Here is a 24,952-nt window from a genome sequence, read left to right on the forward strand (position 1 = left end):
CACTGAGCTGAGGGGCTGGTTTGAAGTGATGCCCGAGAGGACCAGAGGGACAGAGCTTGACTTGGAGCACACATTAAATTCCAGTGTTGTCCCAGAAAAGGTTCTTTCACCCAGTATACAAGATGCCAATCCAACACTAAGTCAAGGTGTTTGATTTATTTACATTTGTGCACAGAAAGAAGGCTGGGTAGCAAATCCACAAAGCCAGCATAACTATCAAAACTTTTCTCTATTTATACATTTTAGCAAATGAAGGTATTGATGTTCATTGGCTGCAAGTTACATCATTCTCTTATTTAGTGGTCTGTCTTCTACTGATTAATGATTCTCTCATTTCTCATGCTAATTAGGCCAGTCTTTATCTTCTTTTGGGTCAGTGGTTTCTTGGGTCAGTGGTCTGTGAGTCGCTGGTCATGACCTGCTCCTGCCAGAATTACCTTTTACCCAGTCAGGGCTGATTTCAGCACAGTTGCTGGGTTGGCTTTATTAATTTCTTCCTTATTTTGGGGGTTCTGCCAAATGTCCTTGTGGCCTCTAAGTTCTGCATTCTGTGTGCCCACTCTCAGTGGCACATCACACACATCCTTCTTCCCAAGCATTGTCAACCTCCCCTAGGACTGGGATCATTGAAACACGTGGAGCCCCAGACCTTAACAAGGCAATTCTACCAAAAAGGTTTTCTCTTCCCAACGCCCGGACAACACTTAGAGCTTGTGAGCTGAAACCTCCTTTCTTGTTGATTAGGCTTGAAAGTTATAAAGATCAAACATTAATGAACAACCTTCCTTAAGAACAATGTCCATACTGTGCATTTTGCCACCCCAGCAGAGGCAGCTCTCCGCCGGCCGGGGCCGGGGCCAGCCCCGCGGTGACCGGGCGGTGGGGGCGGGCTGCGGGCGGGGCGCGGCGGGGCTGGCCCGGGGACACGGGGACACAGAGGGAGGCTCGGCATGGCGCACTACGCGAGGGGCTCGGCCGTGGCCGTCATCCGGCTCTGCAACCCGCCGGTCAACGCGCTCAGGTACCGCCGGCACTGCGCGGGGAGCGTGGGCCTGAGGACCCCTTATGAGCAGGTGGAGGATTCTCCGATCTCCTTCCCTTTCACCTCGTTCCTTCTCTCCGAGCCCGAGTGAGGCTCGCCCCAGTGAGCCTCAGCCGGGACTTCTACACCGCTCAGTACTCGCAGAGTACCGGCGGCTCCTTCAGAGGTAGCCTGGATCTCGCTTTGCAAACAACATGCTGAACTTTGCCATAACTTCTGCTCTTTCTTATCATTTCTAGCTGGGGAGTTTCACAGGAGAGGTGCCAGGCTCAGCAAACCATACTTTCTGCCATCTTCGTGGAAGGTGTTTAAAAACTTTGCTTATTTCTCATCATTTTCCAGTCTTTAAACATCAAGACTGTTTCAGCAAGGCATAGCACAGCAGCGCTAGCTCAGCCTGGAGTGCCTTCAGTGCTGTTTGGTACAAGTCAGTCCTCAGATTTCCTGGTCTGATTGTCTGCCCCACATTGCTCAGTACTTGCCTGGCGAATCCTTGTGCTATCCAAGAGGGCAAAGGGCTCTGTGGGTATCAGGCATGGTTCAGCAAGCATAGCTGGCACCAGGATTAAACTCAGCCAGGGCTATCAGAAAACAGTTCATTTGGCCTTTAAAAACAATTAAGGAATTGACCTCTAATTACTGATCTTGGTAAAGAAGGGCCCCATGCAATCTCAAACAGGAGCCAGTGAAAAATGAAGTCAAACACCAATCTGTAGGAGCCTCTGAAATTTTAGTTTTTCATGTGTCTTGAAAAGGACTTACGTGCTTTTGGCTTTACATTAGTTGTGGGGTTTAGTTCCTTTAGTTCTGAATAGCACATAAACCCTTTCTAAGCAGCTGTAGTTGTTCAGTAATAGTGACCACAGTGTCTATTCAGTCTGTATTCACAAGCCAAAAATAATCACACTGCAATTGTGCTTGATTTACAAAAGAGAAAGTTCGTTAAAAAGAAGCTCACGGAGACAAGTAAGAGCATGAAAAGGAGACGAAACATGATGTTCTTCTGTAGAAAAGCTACACTGTAACTGGCACTGGTCACTCTTCTGTTGCAACTTGTTTGGAAGTGGAATGAGAACATTTTCACATGCTCAGGTAATTACCATGAGAAACTTGGAGTGACTTGATGAGTTTAGATGAACCAGACACGTAAGACTCCCAGAACTGTATGGTGTAAGACATCCTTTGGACCTCCTGTGCCCAAGACTAGTCTAAGAAAACTTCCAGGCTGTGCTCACAATAAACTTTCAATCCTTATCATGAAAAATACAAAATACAGACCTAAAGAATCATAGAATTGCTGATGTTGGAAAGATCTTTACAATCACTGAGTCCAACCATCAGCAGTAACAGATATGTGTTTAAGGAACCTTAACTCCCCTCTTTTGAGAAGTCCTGGAGAAAACCCAAAGTCACCTCTGCCTTTGAACAGCAACAGCACAACAACTTCTTCAGGACAGATCTCTGCCTTTACTGCCCTTTGCTCCTGGCCCTGCAGTGCCCTCACAGCAAGGTGCAGTTCTGGTACACCAAGGGAGACAGATTATGTGGTTGTGGTCCTGTCCCTCAGTCCCACAGGGAAGAAAGAATATCCTGTAGACTTTAGATCCATTAAACTACAACTTGAGACATGTCTGTGGTCTTTGGTGGCATACCAGGGCAATACCTGTTTTAAAAGAGATCCATAATTCTCACACCCTTGCCATCAGGTAGGTGTTAGCTAAGATGTGACTACAGCTAGGAAAGGTACAGCACACTCTGATCCCTGGGTGCTCCTCCTGTTCCTGCACATTTCTGTACTGGACCACAGGAAGCAAGTTTCTTAGTGCTGTTGGAAATGTTGGAACTGCACAGGTGATAGCAGGCAGTGAAAGTTACAGACAGGAGCCATGCCCTGCAATCCTGAAAATTTCATTTCACAGCAGGCACAAACGCTTTTTAAGACTGGTGAGTTTTTGCTGCTGTACTCCAGCCTTCCCTACCTGTCTCCATTATCCACTTCCCCCCTCCTGGGCCATCACATTAGCCATTAGCACTTTAGAAGCCAATGGTGGGCAGGAATTTGCTTTCTCCTGTCTGACATCATCCTCTGCTGGTACCTGCAGTGCTTTTCTGAGAAATGTGTGCTGACTTGAGAGTCTGGCAGCAAATTCACTTCCCACACAGACTCCCCTTTAAGCTAATCACTCTCTCCACCAGCAGAAGTGGCATGTGCCAAATTGCATTTGTTTGGAGGGCTTTTTCCTGGTTTGCAGAAGTTTAGTATTCAGAGATCTGCATTTACAAGACCACGGCATTGAGAGAAGGGATCCAGATATGCAAAGAACTAGGAGGTTTTTAGTAGCAGAAAGACAAGACTTGCAAAAGGAAGGACTGACTACCCCTTCTCAGCAGAGGCAGGCCGCTGGCACCGGGAATTAGAAGGACTTTAAGGAGTATTTCAACATTTAAGCTGACAAGGACAGAAAAGCTCCAGGGAGGATAGGGGAGGCCATGCAGTAGGGCAGCTTATGTGTGGGATTCTATGAAGTGTGGCAGCATAACAGGTTTGATTGGGAAAAGCTCTCCCTGGCTGCCAGGGTTATCCTTCTGACTCTGATCACCTTAAAATTCAAAAAATGTAAAGGGAATGAGAGAAGCTGCAGATTCAGACAGGTAGCAATGAGGGGAGAATGTGATCACCCACAGATCAGCACTTCATCAGAATGAGATACAGAGAGAAAATTCTGGGATCAATAAGCATCTGCTTCCTAAAACAACTATTCTAAAATTCCAGTCAAAAGATGCCATTCTGGCTCTGGCCTTAATTTACGTGTGGGACTGTTGAAGCTGCATTAGCAACTTGTCACACAACAATATGTGACAGTAGCTGCTACACAGCTGGATCTGACACTGAAGCAAGGGAGAGCAGAGCAGGTAACTCCAGCACAAAAGTCCTCAATTTCAAGTAGGGGATTATGTAACACCCAGCAGTTAGTTCAAAGAAAAACACTGCAGGAAGCTATCCAAAGGAAAAGGAGCTTGTGACAATGGGAGAGCCTGAATTGTTATTGTTCGGGTTTGGGATTTGCAGGTTTTTAAAGTATATTAGAAGCTGAGAAAAATACAAAGGAAAAGTACCAGACCTGCGTGCTTTCCATAAACAACATTTTCCACTTTTGGATTTGAGTCTCACTTCTTTAAATTAAATTTTCAGGATTCCCTTAAATAGAAACAACCTGGTATGGTAATCTCCAAGAATATTCTCTTGCTCTGGTGTGGACCTACTCTTTAACAGCACCTGTTTTGAGTTCCTGAAACCTGGAACACTGAATTACCTTGGCAGAATCAATTTTCCTGCAGTCAAAATAATACCCATGGCATGGCATGGGATGCAGCCTTGAAAAGCATGGAGGGAATTTTTGCATTGTTACTGCTAAATGAATGACAGTGTCACAGTAATGAAATACTTATGAAAATTACAGTGACTTTTTGCTTCTTTAATGCTCTAGCAGTTTGAAGCTGGCATTCTCTTGAGTACTTTTATAATTCTACTGTCATATATTTTACTGTGATGCTTTAATTGAAAATTACATCTTTTAGTGCCAGTTAAAATATATGAGTGACAAAGCATTGCAGTCTGTGTGTTGGACTGTGACATATCCAAGGCAAACTTATCACTCCATCTTAGGAAAACAAGAAACTGCAAAAAGCCTGATTTTTCTTCCTTTTTATCCCACAAAAATTCCAATTGGGAAGAAGTTATATGGAAATAGAAGAGATATTTATGCAAATATCAAGTTAAATTATTCACTGCCATGAACAAAGCTGTTGTGTTAATAAAGGTGAGGCAAGGATCAAACTGTGATTTTGTGGCAGCCTTGATGACTGGTTTTTATTTTGGTAGTAGTATGTTGTTGTAAATGCTGAGGGCTTGGAACAGATTTCCTCCATAGAGCTCTGAACCTTCCCATTTGCTGCAGACAACCCTTCTAGCTGGACATTTTGCATCTGCCTGGAACAGACTCACAAATACTGATTGCTTCTTTTCTGCTCCTGATGGAATTTTGCCATTTGTCTATACAATAGTTGCAAATTAGTAACTTCACATGTGTTTGGATCATAGAACATATTTTTACTCCCTCTTTGCCCCATGGTTTGTAGAGTGTAATGACATTTCCTAATGGCTTTCCCTGTAATCTCCCAGCCCCTGGGTGATTTTGGTACTGCTGTGGCCTGGCTTTTTACTGATGCACAAACAGAACTCAAAAAGCAGCAAGCATTGAGTGCAGCCTGTGGGTGCTCCTCAAATAGCAACAACCACAGATATGCCAGTGGGGAGGGAGATAAAACACATTTTTTTTAATATATTAAAACACATTTAGTGTATGAAATTTGGAAAGGTTTTCATATTCTGCTGTGTGGACCTACATGCAGTGGAGAGACCTTTACTGATTCACCTCACAGTTTTACTTTGGCATGGCCAAATTATTCTCATTTTAAGTTTCAGCCTTCAGAACCACAACTAAGATCACATTTCAGAGTTGTCTTTGATGTCTGTATTGAGCAATTGGTACATAACTGGCTGTACTTTCTCCAAAAATAACATTTCTCCCAGTCTCTGGATGTCAGGTCTCAGGGCTCTCTCTTACTCTCCTGTGTAGCTCAGCCTTATACAGGCAGCAGATGGTCCTGGAGATCCTCTTAGACAGTCCTCCTCAGCCAAGAGCCCCGATTGTTAGACTTTGCCAATGGTTTGTCTTTAATTTTTCATTTTGAAGGAGGAATGTGCAGAGCTTGGCTGGGATTCCTTCACACAGCTGGCTTACAAGGAGCTCCTTGGGCTCGCAGGCTTCCCTTTGCAGACTATGGATTCTCACATGAATTCTGCAAGCATTGCTCTGTAAAAATGTTTGCACGCAAGAGTACAATGATGTGTTTTTCATCTACTTCATGACAATCTTCCTTTTTAGATGAAATGCCCTCTAACACATAGAGCAACATGCACAAGCTGACTGTGCCTCAGGCCTTTTTATTAGCTCTGTGTAATTAACACTGCTGCTCTCCACTGGGCATCAGCAGAGCTCTGATCCCTTTTCCTCAGCACCAAGCTCACATGTGGAGCTGGGTCCAAGGTTTGGAGAAGGTCTAGAAAGGAAAGCTGGTTTTACAAAGGACTGGGCAAGTGTGGATGATACTTCTTGGCTATTCCTGCAGCCTTCAACTGCTTGTGGCTCATATTTTGTGTATCAGAGGTTCCTCTACACAGAATAGTCTCTCACAAACAATATCAGTATGTGCGTATATCTGTACATTTTAGTATCTAAATTATATATACATAAAATTTGTATTAATAATTCTGTTACTAAAGTGCTAATGCTTCTATTTTTACCTACTATTGCTATGGTTACCATCTTCCAAAACAGACTAGGTTCTCCAAGTCCATCCATATTAACACATGAATTAGCTTTAAAGAGGCAAACGCAAAGTGGACATTCAGTTGGGTCAGACTTTTTAAATATCTGTTTTGAATAAAACACTATTTATGCTCCTACAGATCCATTTTGAAATTCTTCATTAATTCTTTGCTGGTCACATCTACTGCTGGTGTCTGCAGAGCTACCTGTTCAGATGAGTAAAGACATGTTCTGTGCAGTGTTTCATGCCCAAATTCCCTTTGACAGGATCCCACCAATTTAAGTCTGGACCTATATGCAGATATTCACAAGATGACAGCATTATTAACATCAGCAGAGCCTGTGTCAGGTGTTTGAAAGATAACTTTTTTATCCCTAGAGCTCCTTTCAAAAAGTTCTTAGATTGTCAGTGGTTTAGCATTAATTATTTCTAAATTATGCTAAACTGTTTTCTTGAAAATGTGAATGTTTAATTCATAAACAAATCTTCAAAAGAACATTTCCCTATGCTGCTTGTTGTGGAAACAGCAGTGTCATAGCCTGAAGATGAGTTCTCCAGGCAGTGACTGACAGGTCAGCAGCCAGCCTGTTGTGTTTGGGTGCTTGTCCTTGGGGTAAGAGGGAGACTAAGGACAGGATTCACCTGGAGAGGCTGTGGCAGCAGCCAGGCATGGAGACTGCCTGTTAGACATGGTGCTCATTTTCACTGGGCTGCTCAGTGTTCAGAACACAGACCTTTTGGAAGGGGGATGTATTATTTGATGGCTACTCACTGAATCTCTATTTTATTTCAGTCTGGCAGTTCTCCAGGCTCTAGAGGATGGGCTGAAGAAAGCAGATGCAGATCCCTCAGTGAAAGCTGTTATGATTTGTGGTGAAAATGGGAAATTCAGTGCAGGTAAGACATCAAACACAGGCTGAACAAAAGATTAAACACTCTCCACCCATCATATCTGAAGATTCTCTATTTCATAACACTGCTGGCAAAAGTCCTGATTTGGCTGGAAATGGCCATAAGAGAGGGTGCTTTGTCTATTTTGCTGTGCCACAATTGACATGGGGCACATGACAAGCTGGATGTTGAAATAGGCCAGAAGTAAGCTGGTCTGTTCATTCTGAAATGAGGGACAGCTGTTCAACTCCATAACATCCTGGTGTTTCCTCAGTCTCTGTAGCTTGATTTATGTAAAATCTCTGGACCATTTACTGGTCTAGTGTATGGAATGTACCTCAGGTGGGGCAGTAGTGAATAACAGATCTCCAGATGAAGAAGCCTGACAAGCTAGGGAATTTCTGTGGAGTTCTTTGCTTGTTTGTAGTAACTTGCACTAAACTATTCCAGGCTCAATATCACACCAAGAATGTTTGCAAATTTCTGCAGTGACTGCATGACCCTTACAGTTACTTTGTATTTTTGTACTCAGCCTTCCTCGGAGCTCTGTGAAAAGGATCAAAGATCCAGGGTTCCTTGAAGGTTGTCCCAAAAGGGGTTGGTTCCTGTTAACCATTCTCCTGCCAGCAGAACACTCTGCAAGGGCTTGGGCAGCTGTGAGCAGCTGTGTCCAGTAGCACAGAGGGAAAGATTGTTCCAGTCACCTCCCCGCCTACTAATTCCTCCTAATCTTTTGATACTCCCTCAGGAGCTGACATCCGAGGATTTTCCTCTCCCAAGAGACATGGAGGTGCCCTGGGCCCCATCGTGTCTCTCATCGAAAGCAGCGAGAAGCCGGTGGTGGCGGCCATCGAAGGCGTCGCTTTGGGAGGAGGCCTGGAGGTGGCGCTGGGCTGTCACTACCGCATTGCACACATGAAGGTGACACGCTGTGGGACAGAGGGGCTGCCGGAGGCTGCTGGAGCCAAGTACAGATGGCACCAGCAGAGGGACAGGGTGCCTTTCCCGGGACCCTCTGCCTAGAGGAGAGGGGCTTTACAGCTATAGGACACAAGTCTGTGTGCTCAGACATTCTGCACATACACCAGCACCCTTGACGTCTTTCCTAAGCCTTACGAACTAATTTCAAGTAATTTCTAAATATAAAGTAACTAGTAGGATAAGATGGCTGCGTAGAAACTTCAGAAACCAAATGTTAATTTGCCCTAGGTCTCATTATCTATATTCTGATGCAGACAGCTGTATCTTACTGACTCATGGAGCGTGACTTTCTCTTATTTATTTTTTTTCCTCAGCCCTGTGAATTTTGTACTTCTTTCTGCTTATGGCCTAGTTTCTATAGGGAGTTGAAACTCAGCTAGCATGGAGCACTTATGGTTAGATTCCTCATGGGCTCTGGATCCCCAGGGAGTACTTCAACCAAAAGACAGCTTGAAGAGCCTTCAGGAATGATCTGGGCTTTTTTCTTCAATCCTCTCCTTCAAGGTTCAGGAATACTGAACCACCTTGAGCAGTACCTGTCTCTTTGTACAGACTCCTCACTGACAGGGCCATCCCCTCACTTCTGCAGTGAGTCATTTTCTCTGTGGCAGTGTGGGTTGCTGTAACAGCATAAAGAGATACTCTACATCATTCTCTGTGTCACCTAAGGTGAGGGCCATGGAATCACAGAATCATTAAGTTTGGAAAAGATCACTAAGTCCATCCTTTGACCAATTACCACCATGTCCACTAAAACCATATCATGAAGTGCCATGACTACTGGAACTATAAGTAGTGGTTTTAAAGTAACTCAAAATCTCTTAAAAGCTCAATAGAAAATGTGCAAACTATTTTTAAAGGCAACAAAATCGAGATAATTTTTTTTATGAGAAGACCTCCAGCACACTTCCTGCTGCCCCTGGCTTATCTGCTGTGACTCTCCCAGGTATCAAATGCACCAAAAGACACTTGAAAAAAGATTAGGTAAGATTTCAGTGGTGTTCAAAGCAGGTTAAATGGGGCTCTGAGCAATCTGGTGTAGTGGAAGGTATGCCTATGACAGGTAGTGAAACAAGATGGTTTTAAGGTTCTTTACAACTCTTTACTAAACTTGCAAGAATTAGAGTAGGGAGATGAAGTTAAGCCACTGTGCCCTCCAACAGTTAGCAACAACTGTTGAAAGCATAGTTGGAAGCAGAATTGACATGTGTGTCAATCTAGGGAATGCTCTTGGCCCTACAGCTGTCCCCTAGTGCTGTACTAGCACACAAATCCTCTGAAAGGTCATGCTTTCCTTGTGCATTTGTACAGGAATCCTTTAAATGGTCAACTGGGGGTTTTTCCCCTAAATATTTTATACGGCAAAAAGCAAGGATGAAGTTTCTATGTAGAAATTCTGAGGCTTCCTAGGGGAGCAATGTCACTCACATCTGCTTGTCTTTCCTCTATTTTGCTCAGTCTGCAATTACCACTATTTATGATCAGATTCCTTGTTTAATTTTACTGCATTTTAGGCTCAGATGGGTTTGCCAGAGGTCACTATAGGGTTACTTCCAGGTGCTGAAGGCACTCAGCGACTCCCCAGACTGATTGGAGTACCAGCTGCTCTCGATATGATCACTACAGGTAAGTGCTGTGTCTGTATAGAAGAACATGGCATTCAGTCATACCAGCTTGGTCCAGAAACCAGGAATCTTTTACCTGTGTGGCTGCTTGGGTTGTAATTCTACTAGCTTCCACCCATGAGGGCTAATTACCAGCTGCACAAGTCATTTGATGAGATGGAAAAGAACAAAATTGCCCATCAGGCTCCACTGTAGTCACCTTATTTCTCTTTTTATGGCAGGAAAACACATTCCAGCAACTGAAGCACTGAAGCTGGGCTTGGTTGATGAAATCGTGGAAGAAAACACCATTGAGGCAGCAATCCGTTTGGCAAACAAAGTGATTGGTGAGGAACAAATTGTAGCAGTACCAGGAAATAATTGGTGATGTTTCAGGGCTGAAAAGAATCAGAAAAAAGCCCACCGGTTTGTTCTAATTTATATGTTCCATTCTTGAGTTTTGGCATCCATATAATATAGAATTAATTGCAGAATTTGTTTCCTGTTGTCTGAATTGAAAAAAATCAGATGCTGGAAAGCTGCAGAAATTCAAGTGAGATTGAGAGAACAGATATATATCAAGTCCTCCTGCTTTTTAATTGTATATCCAAACTCACATGCTCCTCTGGGATGTTGCACTTTGCAGGTTTTGGGGAGTAAGTGCTCTATCCATATATAGCTCTGGATGTCAGCTGGCATTGCATGCATTCTGGCTGAGCATAATGGCTGAGCAAAAATAACTTTCTCCCTGTAGTGGAGGGGCTGGCACATCCTGTGCTCAATTTAATGATCCATGGTCTGTAAGTGACACTGTCCCTAATCCTTTGGGTGCCATGTACAAAAAATGGCTTGTGGAGATGGGAGGGATGGGGAGAGATTTTTTTTACCCCATCTTAGAAAAAACAGAATCAAATTTGCTGGAGTTAACTCAAGAAGAGGAACATTCCTTGTGCAGCATAAGAACCATTGCCATTAGAGAAAACAGGGCATTTTTCCACTGCCAACCTCCTTTGACCTTTGGAACCTCAACACTGGATTTCATCTGGGGCTCTGTCACAATGAGATGAATACAGGAAGGTAAAAAAACCTTCCTGCTTTTATGTCATGGCCTTTACAGGCAATGCTGTCCAAGCTGGGATGTTGGTTTTGCTCCTCCAGTTCTCTTCACTACAGACAAGGCCCCTTCTCTCTGCTAGAAGCTGAGGCAGCCTAAACTTTGTCCTAGATAACAGTGCACCATATTCTACAGTTAATCAAATAATTGGCTATTCTTAAATATCAATGTCTTGTATACTTCCCTGTAGCAGCCACACCAGACAGGCACCAAGGTATTCTTTGGCTGGGTTTTCTACAGCAGAGTCCATCCCTTTCACTGTATTCATCCTACATTATGTTAGGGCTTCATTTTCTAGTACAGAATCAATGACATAAGCAGTCCTCTTTTCTCTTTCCTTTATGTCATCAGACTAAATATAATTCTTGAGCAAGAGATGGGTGATGTATTTCACTGCTGCTTCTAAGAAAAACAAAGGTACTTTGGTTCGCTGAGTTTGTCTGTTTTGAATGAGAATTCTGTTTCTCCATCTGTTGGGAGAGCAGTGAAATATTATCACTCTTCTAGGCAAATTAACCCAACAAACAGTGCTCCCTGTGATGTACCCTCTGGGCTCCGGATGATGCTTTGCATAAAATCTATGCCAGTACTGATGACAGCAGCAGCAGTGTGTCATGAAATGAGTAATGAATACATTGCTGTAACTGGCAAACCAGAAGACATTCTGGATTTCAACAAATGCTATGTGCAATCAGGTGAAATGTAGATATTTGCATGCTTGTTTCTTCCATGAAAGACATTGTGCAGTGGCTGACAGTCGTGAAAGCCAGCTTGGCCTTACAGGAGACCCTCAGGAAGGAAGCATTGACCACACAATTTCTTAGGGTAACTTGCTTTCTGGAGCTTATGTCCACTACCAATACTGGCAAAATCCCGTTATTTAGCTTCATCTTCTTTGGAAATTGTAGCTACCAATGTGGGTTTGGTTTTTTGGGGATTTTTTCAGTTGTATAAGCATACAAGGATTCTGGCTGAAGGTCCAGCGGATAGCTGTCCCAGTCTTACTCATTATTAGATTTTCACTCTGTTTATTTCTGCTTTGCATTATCCCAGCAAAAATGAGTAATGTCATTGACGGTGTTTCACATCACACTATATATCAACTCCCACAGAACTTTAAAAATGCTTTCAGACTCTTTCCAACAGCTTTACTGGCATTTAAAGTACATTTTAACAGTGAAAACACTGGTGAACTAGCTCATCTATTTTTTTCCTGCTTGAAAAATTTCTCATTAGACCACGCAGAAGACCAAGACAAGTTTTGATGCACCATTTACCCTCAGGTTATCTAATAATTTGAGAGATCGGTGCACCCAGGGTCTGTATGTTTCTTTTGAGTCATTCCTTCTTTGGCCTTTGCCAAAAGTTAATGAATTTCCTGTCTACAAAGACAAGGCAGAACTTTCATTTTTCTCCATCAAGCACTAACAGGATTGCAGAAGAGATGACAGTCTTGTATAGCTTGCCTGGAGCTTGTTCACATGGAGTTCTCCCTTCAGTGAATGCTTTTCAGATAATCTTAATAAAACCAAAGAGAATGTACAAAAAAATTACCATCACAAAATTCCACTGGCTTTGTGTGGAATGCAGCATTTTGTTTCTGATGAGATTTTTTTAAAACATGAAGCTACAACTGCTGACTTCTTGCAGAGCAGTCTGGCTAAATAACTGGTTTTGTCACCACTGGAATTTCTATTCCTGGGAAGGCTGTACTGCAAGATAACTCTCAAAGAATCAATTCAGAAATAATTTTCTTCTAAAGCTTTTTCAGTGCCAGAGCTGAAGTATCTCATGGCAAGAGATCAGTCCCAAATGACTGCCTGACTGTATCAGGGGTCCTTGATTACTGTTGTGATACACAGCTGACAGAGCTACTTTGATGGCACATTGGGAGAGCATTCTCATCCATACATTTTTATGGGTTCTTTCTAATGAAGAACACCTTCAAAAGATACTCTGAAACAGTAAGTGGGTGTAGGAATACACAGAGGCAATTACTGATTCTGAGTTAGATTTGTCATTGAAAAATTTTCATTGTATTTATATATTGCAGATAGGAAGCAAGAATAATTCCCTGACCTCTCGGGCAAACTGGCTTCTCCAGGCTAAAGGAAATATCTTCACTTCTGAAAGCATTTTTTAAAAATGTCTATTTAGACAGGAGCTAAATCCTTGGGGACAAGGAGAACGTCCTTTCATTAGATTTGCTTGACAATCACTGCAGTTCCATTTCATATTCCAGAGTTGCATTTCAGGCTTTTCCCAGCTGATGGCATCACAAAATTGACAAATGTCTGGAACTGCTGGAGACATGCAGCGGCTTGCATCTCATCCTGCCCACTCCTTGTTGGTCTGCTCTGGTCTTCCTCAGCTGGAGGAAAAATTGGCTCCTGGCCTCCACACAGCAGACTTTGAAACTCTTCATATATACCCCTTGTTTTTCTGACCCCATCTGCTGATTGACCTCAGAGCAGAGCAGTACCAATTCCTTGCACCAAAGAGGAAAGGAAAACCAGAGCAATTTGAAGTAGCTGAGGTCCCCCAGGTATTAATCTGTGGGGAAAGATGATGAGTTTCTGCCTGTAAGATACTAGGAGTTTCTGCAGAGAAGCAGTTGTTCTGAGGCTCATCAAAGCTAGGGGTGGAACAGATGCTGCCAGTGGGTAATTGCATCTTTGACATGGAGGCTGGAAGAAAGGCCTTCCTTAAGAGCTGCAAAGCCTTTCCATGACCTATCTCTGCCAAGATGCACAATATCAAGACATTTTAATCTCTCCCCAGGGCTCAAGGTTCTGGCTGACACCTTCCTTAGACAGAGGCCTGGCCAAGTGTCCCTTGGACACAAAACAGAGTTTATGAAAGGTCTGACATGGCCTGGAATTGTCTCTGGCAGCCTGAGGGGCAGGGCTCAGCTTTATTCAGCATAAATCCATAAGCAGTTCCCTGCATGAGGAAGAACATTAGGCACCCTTGCATGTGCCATCTCATAGTGTCCCAAGAGTTTACAACTCTGGGATGATATTTCTTTCTTTAAATAACATAATATTTGATATTGCCTGCATACGTGGTGCATTTGCTGATAGAAATTTTATACACTTGATCTGCCCTTTGTGCCCCCTGGACTACAAAACTGGTAAACAAAGCAGGAGCCTGTGTTAGCTCCTGCTGTGTTAGCTCCTGTGTGTGGATGATGCTTTTCCTGCAGCACTCATGTCTGGCACTGTTCATCATCTTCCTGCTGCTTTGCTTTCAGAAATTAAGCTGCAGGTGTCCCGCACTGATGTCCTCTTCCCAGATTTGGATTCTGATAATTCTTTCCTGATCATAAATATGTCCTTTATTCTTATTAGCATTGCAGAAGCTAAGATACTGCACAGAGGTGCTGTAGAAAACCTATTTCGTTTGCAGCTAAAACAAGAGTTTTATTACAGCACCCTGAGTTTATCTTTTTTTAGTCTGAGGAACTGTCTCTTGTCCCCCATCACTATTTGTGCTTAGAGTACTGTTTGCTGTCTGAAGACCAAGCTTAAAGACTTCCAGTGGTATTCCGGTTTTCCAGCCCCTTCCACTGGATGTCATATGAAGTCCCTTGATCTGCCCAATCTTCCAGCCATCAGATTAGCTTTCTGGGACAAGCCTGAGCTTTCCTCTTGTGATGGATATAACCCACTATTTAAGTCCTAAATAAAGAACTGCATATAAAGAGCATTTATGGGTTAAAAACTTAGGGGGAAAAATTATTCCAAAATAAAGGAACATTATCCTGACTAAATCCTGCAATACTGGCTGATACAAATTATATCCACTGTCAATGTGAAAACATTTTTATGAACTGTGATTACAAGGGAAGCTACTTACACAGTGAGTGTTCATCTTTTTGTGCTCACTAAGAGGCTTAATTAAAAACCTGAGCTCTGAAGACCTTTATTACAATAAATCAGTGAACTAACTCATCCTGGAAACTTGTATTTCAGTTTCTCCTAAGCATTGCTCAGTCTTGGAGGAAGAGCTAGAGTCAGGACATGTATCTCAGGCAGCCATGCCTGCAGTACTGCCATTATTCCTGTTCTTTGGTAGCCCCTGTAGGATTTCCTGGGTATCCTGCTGATGTACTGGCACTTCCCTAGCTCAGACAATAGAAAGAGAAAGCCAGATGCAATAAGCTGCCTTGAAGTGTGCCCCCATGGCAGAACTCATCTAAGAGGCCAGAGCAATGAGACACAGTCCCCAGAGAGCTTCAGCATAAGGTTCTCAGCCCACCACCTGACTTTGGTGGCAGTCCTGGCTGCTTCTGGGGACAGCACTAGCAATCCATGCAGTGCCATGCTGCAGTTAATGATCTGGATATGGCTGCAGTGACAGGGTCTTTGTGAGAATGCTGCAGTATCAAGGGGATACCTCCTGAATTGCTGATCTTGCTCCTCCCTGGTCTTTACTGAGCAAGCTGCCTTTAGAGCAGAGGAACACCTGAATATGGCCAGGTCTGTACTTACAAAGAAGACAGAGAATTTTGGCATCTGAACCATCACTATGTTCTCTCAATTAAAACCCTTTCTAGGTATCACCATAGCAACCTCTCTCTGTAATAAACTTCACATATTTGTGTGGCTGCTTGATTCATCCCTTGCTGACACAAACATGAACTCTCCCATTTGCTGCCCAACTCATGCTGAGATCTCCTTTTGGTTAGTCCCAAAGTGACTTGAGGGGCTCCTCCAGTAAGGGAAGAAGTCAGGGTGTGTTTTCCACTCTCTTGTCAATGTCTGGGTCAGGCCTCTGGCTGGAATGCCTCTGGATGGTGTCAACTGAGTCCTGAATACTAAACAATACTGGAGGAAAGCTTCATTACTGAAGCCTATAGAAAGATCCATATGAAAGTGGCAGCTAGGATTATAGAGAGAGAGAGAACTGGAAAGTCAGGGCACTCTGAAGCTGAGAAAAGGAAGGAGAGAATTACTTATTTGAAAATAAAGTCTTACTTTTTTTGAGGTCTGAGAAGGGACTTGGAAAATTGTAATTGTCAGAGCAAGCAGAGAAAAGGAGAAATGTCAGAAGCTTTAGTTCTAGACCCAGCTCACTCTGCCATGCAAGCCCTCATGCAGTGGGAGTTGGAGAAGAAGAGGCAGACTGACATTCCAGCCTGTGGAAAAGGGTCTGGAAGTCTGGAAAGGCTACATCTGAAAAGATGTGGATTTTTTGTTCTGTAACTCCATCTCTCTCTCCCCAGGCCAGCCCCTGGGACCCCGCAGGCTCAGCCTTAAGCCAATTCCCCGACTGCCCAACATGGAAGCGTTTCTGCGTGAAGCTCTGGTGAGGGTGAAGCAGCAGGCGCGGGGGTGGCTGGCTCCGGAGCTGTGCTTGCAGGCCGTGCGAGCCGCCGCCGAGAGGCCGTTTGCCGCGGGGGTGCGGCGGGAGCGGGAGCTGTTCCAGGTGCTGCTGACCTCGGGGCAGGCCCGGGCGCTGCAGCACGCCTTCTTCGCCGAGAGAGCCGTGCGCCGGTGGGCAGCGCCCAGCGGAGCCTCCTGGAGCAGCGCCGCCCCGCAGCCCGTGCGCAAGGCTGCCGTCGTAGGTAAGGACAGCGACCTGCGCGATGGGCACTGAGCACAGCCAGCAGCTCCGCTGGGCGTGCCCAGCTCACACCCTTCACACCCACAGATACTCCACACCCTTTGGCCAAGCTGTCACCGCATTGGGAAGCTCCAAATTCAGATGGCAACTCGCATGCCGCTAGATTAACGCATCTGTCCTCTTCCTCTGGAAAAATATATTTCTCTCGCTTCAGAGACAGCTTCGTGTGGGGACCATAAGCAGCCTGCTCCCTTTAAAACATCAAGACCTGGTTTTTCTTTGTGCTAGAAGCAGGTCTGTAGGAAATTCTCCTCCTCCTGGTCTAGTTCTGCACTGCAAGTGCATGTGCACAGAGTCACTCAGGGATATATTAATACAAAAATGTTTTGACAGCTGTATTTTAAGAAGATTTCATCTCACTGGGATCCACTCCTGCCATTTTGTAGCCCAGCAAGATAATGCCTTCATTAATTTTTTATAAGAGCAATTTAAATAAAACCTTCAATGCACTGCTGAGATTAAAAAAATATCTTTCAGCTCTAGCTGTTGATAGTAGCACTCAAAAATGGTTAGACAAGTAATGGAGCACTTGGAAAATATCCATTCTGTTTCAAGGAAATCTCACCAGATCAACACTACTTTTTTTCTGGGTGCTTCTCAGGACTCGAGCTGTCTGACAACTCATTTTAGACCACAGAGATTTTCTTTGGAAGTTCTCTTCATTAGCTGCCATGCCATATTTTTAATAGAAATGGATTTTTAAACATCACATCCTGTGAGAAGGATCTGAGTCTGTTAAAATATTCAGGTAAAGAGGCATTAATTGTTACCAGATTTGTTCTATGACTTGAAGAGCACAGAAGTTTGGACACATACTTTTGTCATTACCACAGAGGTCAGTCCTGCAGTGTGTTCTTTTACAGGAGGGCCTGTGTTGGAGTTTGGGGGAATGACCAGGTGACCAGGAGGGACATTCTGTGCTCTGTGCTGCTAAATCATGCCAGAACAACACACTTGCAAAGACCTAATCACAGTGACAGTTTAGCTAGAAGGGCTGTGAGGGTTGAGCTTCCTATTTTGGGGTTGTAACTGAGCTAGAGGGAATTCTGAGGACAAATGCAACCTCTATTTGAAAGTTTCTAGTAGAAACATCATCTCTACTTTATTTCCAAGCAGCATTGGTTGGGCTGCATTGGATTAAGTATTTGCCACTCATCTCTGGACAGATTTCTGAATCATGGTCTGAAATTCCCCCAACCTCACCTCCAGGTTTCAGTGTTTTCATAGCTGATTACAGACAATGCCCAAGTTAACTCCTTCTTCTGCAGAAAAAATAAACTAAGTGCTTTGGTACTTCTGCAAAGCACAATCTGCCACACTCTGGTCATTTAATTTACCCTGAACTTTCCCAAATTTTTCAACATGTCATAAAATGTGCATAGCCAAAATGGGAGCAGTATTCCAGGAGTAGTTACACCATAGCCAGGTACCAACAGATTTCTTCCTTGCTTCTGCTTAGCATGCCTAGGGTAACAGGCAATCTTTATATTAGCCACATTCAACACATCCAGTTAATTATCTACTGGCAGGGAGCAACTGCACCCCAGGAATGGGGAGCCAAGACAAGAACAGGGGGCAGAACCACAGAATCCCAGTGGCAAGAAGGCACCTCTGAATGTCATCTTGTCCAACATCTCTTCTAACATGGGGTCACCTAGAGCCACTTGCTCAGGACCATGCCCAGACAGCTCTTAAACAGACAGCTCTTCATCCAAGGATGAAGACTCCACAACTTCTCTGGGCAGCCTGTGCTGGTGCTCAGTCAGCCCCACACTAAAATTAATTGTTGGGCAGTCAGAGAAAGATGCTGCTTCAATTTAGGCTCCTCAGAAATCATGCAGACCCCACGTTCCCACAGACAGTGCTGTGCTGTTTCACACACTAAAGCCATGTTGCATTATGCTGCTGCTTCTATCTCTTACTGCTGCACTGTGAGAAGCAACTTAGAAGACCATGTTGACTTTTTCATGTTGACTTTTTGTTTCCTTTGCTTTTGTTGTTCTGAACTCTTGGCTCCCACATCTTTTCAATTTCTCTGGTTCCTCAACACCTAGGAAGAAGGTTCTTTTCTGTCTGTCCCTTGCAGCTGCATTTCCCCACAGCTCCCTGCTTGCCTGGAGTATCACATTATTTCTGCTTGAAACTGATACCCTGAAACAGAGAAAGCAGCAGCCTCAGTCTACAGCAGCCCATTACTTGCCAATTGCTTATTGTTGTTTTTATCAGGAAAACCAGAACAGTCCTTGCATATTTTTACCAATCTATAAAGGATTATTTCAATTGCCAGGCATTTTAATGTCCAACTATTCATTGTAGTTCAGAGTGTTTTCCACAGATAGGTATTTCTGTAGTGCGTGACTGTACATGATCTGCCTTGTACATATTTCAAGTTCTTTTGTTTTGAAATTTGTATTTTAAAGTCCTTAAATTAATTTTGTATGATTTTTCATATTCTAATACCTCACGTGACAAATCAATAATTAACCATCATTATTCACTCAGCTTGCCCAGCAAATGGATTTGTCATACCCATATTTGGCCTGGAATTACATATGTATAACTGTAGTTTTAATTATATGTCAAAGCTTCATTTCACAATAAAAGACCAGGAGTAGGATGGCTGGGCACTGTTCTTGCTCCTGAAGCAGATTTCAGTCTTTTTTAGAAAGATGTGCTTGGACATGAAATTAGTCCCCTGCATGGAAGAAGGGAATATAGGGTTTTTCCTGGTTTGGGGGAAGGGAGAACATTATTGAGTAAGAAAATGCAACATACAGCAGAAATTCTGCAGCAGTTCCACACCATGTTCAGTCTGTGTGATCTGAGCTGAACATGAGACATCTCCCTTCCTCTTTCTTCCACAGCCTTCTACACATGTAAGGCGTAATGATCCCCTGCCATTTTTTTCTGCTCTAACATATTCTTCCCCAAGATCACTTGGCTTTCTGAATTGCAGAAGAGGAGTCCTCAGAAATGCCTCTTTTGCTGCTAGATAGCCAAAGCTCTCCTTAGTTTTATAGCCCAATTTTAGGAAATATTTCCAGGGGAATCATGCTGTGCAAGCTCTAATGTAACAAACCCCTTGGGGCTTTCATTACTCTCTCTGCCAGCTTCATTAAACATCATTTCATACAGGCCATTGCAGAGTTCTGGAGGAAGTTGAGAGACAGCTTTTCTAGGTCAGAAACAAGCTTGGCAAGCTCATATCTTATCTATAAGATACATGTTCCTGTGGCCTAGAAAGTGTAGTACTACAAGCATGTGTGCCTGTCTCTCATGGGATGGCTAAAACCTACATGGAGTGCTCATGATGAAAGCAACCAGGGGAATCACCTGCCACCACTGCAGAGCTTCCCTGGGAAAGAAGCTTGGGGAACACCTGCTCACAAAAGTGGTTTTGATTTAGGAAAAGGCAGTGTGTTCATATGGCAAGAGAATCACTAGGATTTCAGTCACAAGACTGAAGCTGGGAGGATCAGGAGTGCATAAGACTCAGGATGTGTGGAGAACTTGGAAATTCTAGAGAGAAACCCCAGGCCTCCACGGTGGGAAGGAAGAGACTTCAAGAAGGAGCCATGTGGGACTGCAAACACTTCAGCTTGATATCTAAAGAGAGCCTGACAGATGGGGCTGGGTTTGGGGGGTGAGTTACCCTCCTGCACTGCAAGAAAAAAGCACTTTGTATGGCTCACTAGGGCCAGGGAAAACCTGTCCCTAAATTGTACCTGGTCCTGTATCAAAGGCTCTGGAGACTGAGCCCAGTGGGAGGAGCCACTCACGTTCAGGTTTTTTCAGCCAGCAAACTATAGACACTGAATTACTTAGAGTTGGTTCATGTTATTCTGGGTTTATTTTCAAATTAGTTTTCAACAGAACTTGATTATGAAATAGCGAATCTAATTTCCTAGAAAGGAACTTCAGCATTTGCTCAGGAGTGTAATGGTGGTTTGTAAGCAGGCTGCCAGCTAGTGATGCCAGTAAAAACTGTCTGCTGGTGGCTATGCAGGGAATATTTGAACTGTCTTGTGTGCACACAAGCTGAAGGTGGGCAGAACTAAACTGAGAGTGTGTAACTAAACCAAGAGTGTGTAGCATGCAGAAAACCATTCTACCTTGTCTGACCTTGATTGCTGGAACTTGTTTAAACAATGACATCATTTCAGCTCTTCTTTACAAAGCTGATTTAGACAAAATTATTAATCCCCTTGTTTCTGTTTATTTGTTTAGCTGACTTTCATTTGTAAACCTGAGATTAAAAAAATCATTTTTACAGAATTATAACAAATTATATACTTTGTCTGGTTGTTGCTATATTTAGGATATTAATAATCCTTCCATTCAGAGGCTCCACACTTTTAAAGCTGGTAAAATTGTGCTGACCTTCCCTGACTAGTTTGTATTAATTTAGTTGGAAAAGCCTCCACCATGGGAGAGCAGGATCAGTGTCATGGGTCATGTGTCACAGAAAGGGAAGGTTCATTTAATGCCACAGAGGACAGAGCTGGTGCAAAGGATCAAGCCAGTGATCTCTACACTGGTATTCCCTGGGGGGTACGAGCTGGGGGTAACACATTTACAGACTTTGGAGGAAAAACTTGCAGTGTGAATGGATTCTCAGTTACATGAATTCTGCACAACAGCTTTAACTGTGTGGTTGGACAAGAAAAACTGACTTTGAGAATCTCCAGAAGTTAGGAATGGCCTATGTTGGAGGGCTTGAAGAGTTCCTGGTGGGCAGAGGTACCTGACAGAAAGTGAACAAAGGCAAAAGGCTACTGATGTGGCAGTGTGATTTAAAAGGAGAGAGAAGATGTTGAAATCTAGATCAAGAACGCTGCATTAGTTCCATCCCATTTGACCAGGCACTGAGAGACACAGGAGGCCTTAGAGACAAAGTTTAGAGCAGATCAGCATCCAAGTCTTTACAGAAATAGACACAGAATTTTTTTTTTTTGTTTGTTTTGCTTCAAAGATCAAGCAATGAAGCACAGAGGGAGAAAAGGAGGGAGACAAAGAGGAAGCTTGGAAGGACAGGGGAGAAATCAACTCTTTGAACTTTGCCAGTGTCAAAATCTCTGGGGAAGTAAATCTGCTCAGTGCCCATAACAGACCATCTCACAGGAACAGTGAGGCACTGATATCCTCAGGGTGAAATCTTACTTTGAACCTGCCTGCAGAAAGTCATAACAGGGTTGAAGATGTAACTCAGAGCTTCTCTCTTTGATCCCCAGGTTCTCACTCCTCAATGATCCTGGTTTCCATAGGTATAAAACTTTGCAGAGATAAGACATGAATCACACAATCTGTGCATACTGGGTGAATCCCACTGACATTTTGTAAGCTTGTGAGGGTACTAACTTGCCTTTGTGCTACCTCTTTTCAAACATTTAGGCTCACTGAAAGAGCAAATTCACCTTCCTTTTTCCCAGTCTTCAGTATTTGCTTTCTATGTGTGCACTACTTGTTTTCAAGAGGCCTCCACTTTTTATCCTGGAGATACAAAGGAAATGCTACTTTCAAGAGATTAATTTTCTATTCATAGTCTTTGATTCTATCTTGCTTTTATCCCTAGGGCTGGGAACGATGGGCCGAGGCATTGTGACTTCTCTGGTTAAGGCCAACATACCTTTGGTAGCCCTGGAACAGAATCTGGAATATCTGAACAAGGGAAGAAAAGCTGTGATGCTCCTTTTGGAACGTGAGGCTATGAAAATGGAGGGGGGTGCCCAGACCCTGGATTTCCATAACCCTGCACGTCTCCAGTTCACTGTGGACTTTGATCTGTTGCGTGATGTAGACCTAGTCATTGAGGCTGTGTTTGAGAACATGGCACTGAAGAAGGAAATATTCCACAAGCTGTCAAAGATCTGCAAGCCAGGAGCCTTGCTGTGTACAAACACATCAGCCCTGAACATCGACGAAATAGCTTCTGCCACGAGCTGCCCACAGCAGGTCATTGGCACCCATTTCTTCTCCCCTGCCCATGTGATGAGGCTGCTGGAAATCATCCGTGGCCGCCACACGTCCCCCACTGCCATCGCCACTGCTATGCAGCTGGCCAAAGCCTTGAAAAAAGTGGGAGTGGTGGTAGGGAATTGTTTTGGGTTTGTTGGGAATCGCATGATGTTTCCGTACGTCCAGCAAGCAGTTTTCCTTTTAGAGGAAGGAAGCAGACCAGAAGCAGTAGATCAGGTTCTTGAAGATTTTGGGTTTAAGCTAGGCCCTTTCCGCATGTCTGACCTGGCTGGGCTGGATGTGGGCTGGAGGTCTCGGAAGGATCAGGGCCTGACTGGGCCATCCCTCCCTTCAGGCACACCGGCCCGGCAGCGGCACGGCCAGCGCTACAGCCCCCTGCCAGACCTGCTGTGTGAGCAGGGCCGCTTCGGCCAGAAAACCGGCAAGGGCTGGTACCAGTACGAGCAGGCTGGGGGCAGGACAGCCACGCCAGACCCATGGCTCCACAGCTTCCTGTCCCACTACAGAGACACCCATCACATCAAGACCCGCTTTATAGACCAGGAGGAAATCCTGGAGCGGTGTTTGTTTTCCCTCATCAATGAGGGGTTTGCCATCCTGGATGAGGGAATAGCATCAGGCCCAGAGCACCTGGATGTGATTTACATCAATGGCTATGGGTGGCCGAAGCACAGGGGTGGCCCCATGTTCTACGCCTCCACCGTGGGGCTCCCCCGCGTGCTGGCTAAACTGCAGAAATACTCTGAGGTCCACCCTGATGTGCCTGGGCTACGGCCCAGTGCCTTTCTGAAAAAGCTGGTGGCTGCAGGGAACCCCCCCATCAAGGAGTGGATGTCCTACCTCAGCCAGCAGAGCTCCAAGCTGTGATTCCCTTGATGGAGGCTGATCTCCTGAAACCGGTGCTTCAATTGCACTGCCTCTTCCAATAAAATCCAAAGAGCTACAGGCCTGTAAACAAAGCCACGGGCCTTCCGAGACCTTTGCAGGGAATAATTTTGGCTAATAATTGATCTAAGTCCCCTACCTGCTGCAGGTCACCACTGCCTTCATCCAGTCTTCTCTCTCAGCCCCAGCCTCACCCACTGTCTTCACACACTGCTGTGTAAAGGCCTGTCTCATTTTGCACTGCCTGCAGGTCATCACAGCTGTACTCCTCTTCCAGTCTGTCTTTGGGGAAGGCAGGGAGCAGCGTTTACAGCCCACAATGCAAGTAATGGCTGGAGCCAAGAAAAGTGGGATCGCAGTTCAATCAAGACCTGCCAAATCTACCAAACCCTGTCTTCAACCTGTTTCCCAGTTTGTTTCAGTTCTTTCTTGTGCAGCCACCTCCCCTCAATTCCCTCCTCTTCTGCAGCAGCCAATTGGAATCTGCTCCCTTCCTGCTGCTGGGGGACAGATGGCACAAGGGTGCAGCAGCTTTCAGAGGTAAAGTCAAATGAAGTGGAGAGCAGATCTGGGCAGAGAGCAAGGGGCAGTCCCTTGCTGTCCCCTAGTAATTTCTCTTCTCCCTGCTGCAGAGGAGGCTTTAATAAATTCCAGGAAAGCAAATACATCAGCCTGACTAACCTGCCCCATGGTGCTGGCTCATGACTGGCTTTCTGCATCCAGACTCCATCCTCTGTTGCCATTATTCCCACCTGGCTTTGTCCAAGCAGAAACATCTTCTGGCATCCCTTCAGTCTGGAAACATGTTGCCATCACACCCTGCATCTTGCTTGACTACAGCTTCCAGGTCTTGGGGCTCAACAGGCTCTAATTGACCAGCTTGAAACATGGCACTGACCAGGTTTTCCCATGATCAGAGGGTGTGCTGGGAAGGGCACAGCACAAGAGCTGTACAGGCAGGGACACTGCTTGCAGGCAGGCAGCGAGGTGGCAGATCTCTAGCAAAGGTTAGAGCAGAGTGAGAGGGAGCCAAACTAGCTCCAGGCTTGATGCTTTGAGACAAAGTCTCCCATTTCACATGTCTAGTGAACATATCTTCCAGTCTGGTGTGGGGAATAGGTTCGTCTGTATACCCTTCTCAGGCACACTGCATGTTTAACTTTTGATTTTAATTTAATAAAACTGCTTTGATTATCTCATGACAGATTACATGGTGTCACATGAGATAGTGGGAAAAAGAAGCAAATGTGCTTGGTTTTTGTTTTTCCCCATCCCTTCTTTACATGATGGAATTAGATAAATTTCCTGTTTCTGGAGGAATTTGTGTTTGAAAAGGGTGCATGCCTCTTTCTTCTAAATATGTTTCATTTTGCCCTTTGTCTACTCCTATTCACCAGTGAGTGAGGGAGAAAAACTGAGGGCAGAAAACCCATCAGG

General features: G+C 44.4%; 1 protein-coding gene across 1 annotated transcript; it reads left to right on the forward strand.

Moving 5' to 3' along the window:
- Positions 1-875: 875 nt before the first annotated feature.
- Positions 876-24,714, forward strand: EHHADH (enoyl-CoA hydratase and 3-hydroxyacyl CoA dehydrogenase). The gene is made up of 7 exons (XM_021537181.3): positions 876-1,021; positions 7,230-7,333; positions 8,076-8,248; positions 9,823-9,934; positions 10,155-10,259; positions 16,254-16,595; positions 22,227-24,714. Exons 1-7 carry the CDS (start codon positions 951-953, stop codon positions 23,495-23,497), a joined length of 2,178 nt encoding a protein of 725 aa, XP_021392856.3. The 5' UTR covers positions 876-950; the 3' UTR covers positions 23,498-24,714.
- The last annotated feature ends 238 nt before the right edge of the window (positions 24,715-24,952 follow it).

Source organism: Lonchura striata, chromosome 9 (genome assembly GCF_050655825.1).
Source record: "Lonchura striata isolate lonStrDom1 chromosome 9, ASM5065582v1, whole genome shotgun sequence".
NCBI classification, from domain to species: Eukaryota; Metazoa; Chordata; class Aves; order Passeriformes; family Estrildidae; genus Lonchura; species Lonchura striata.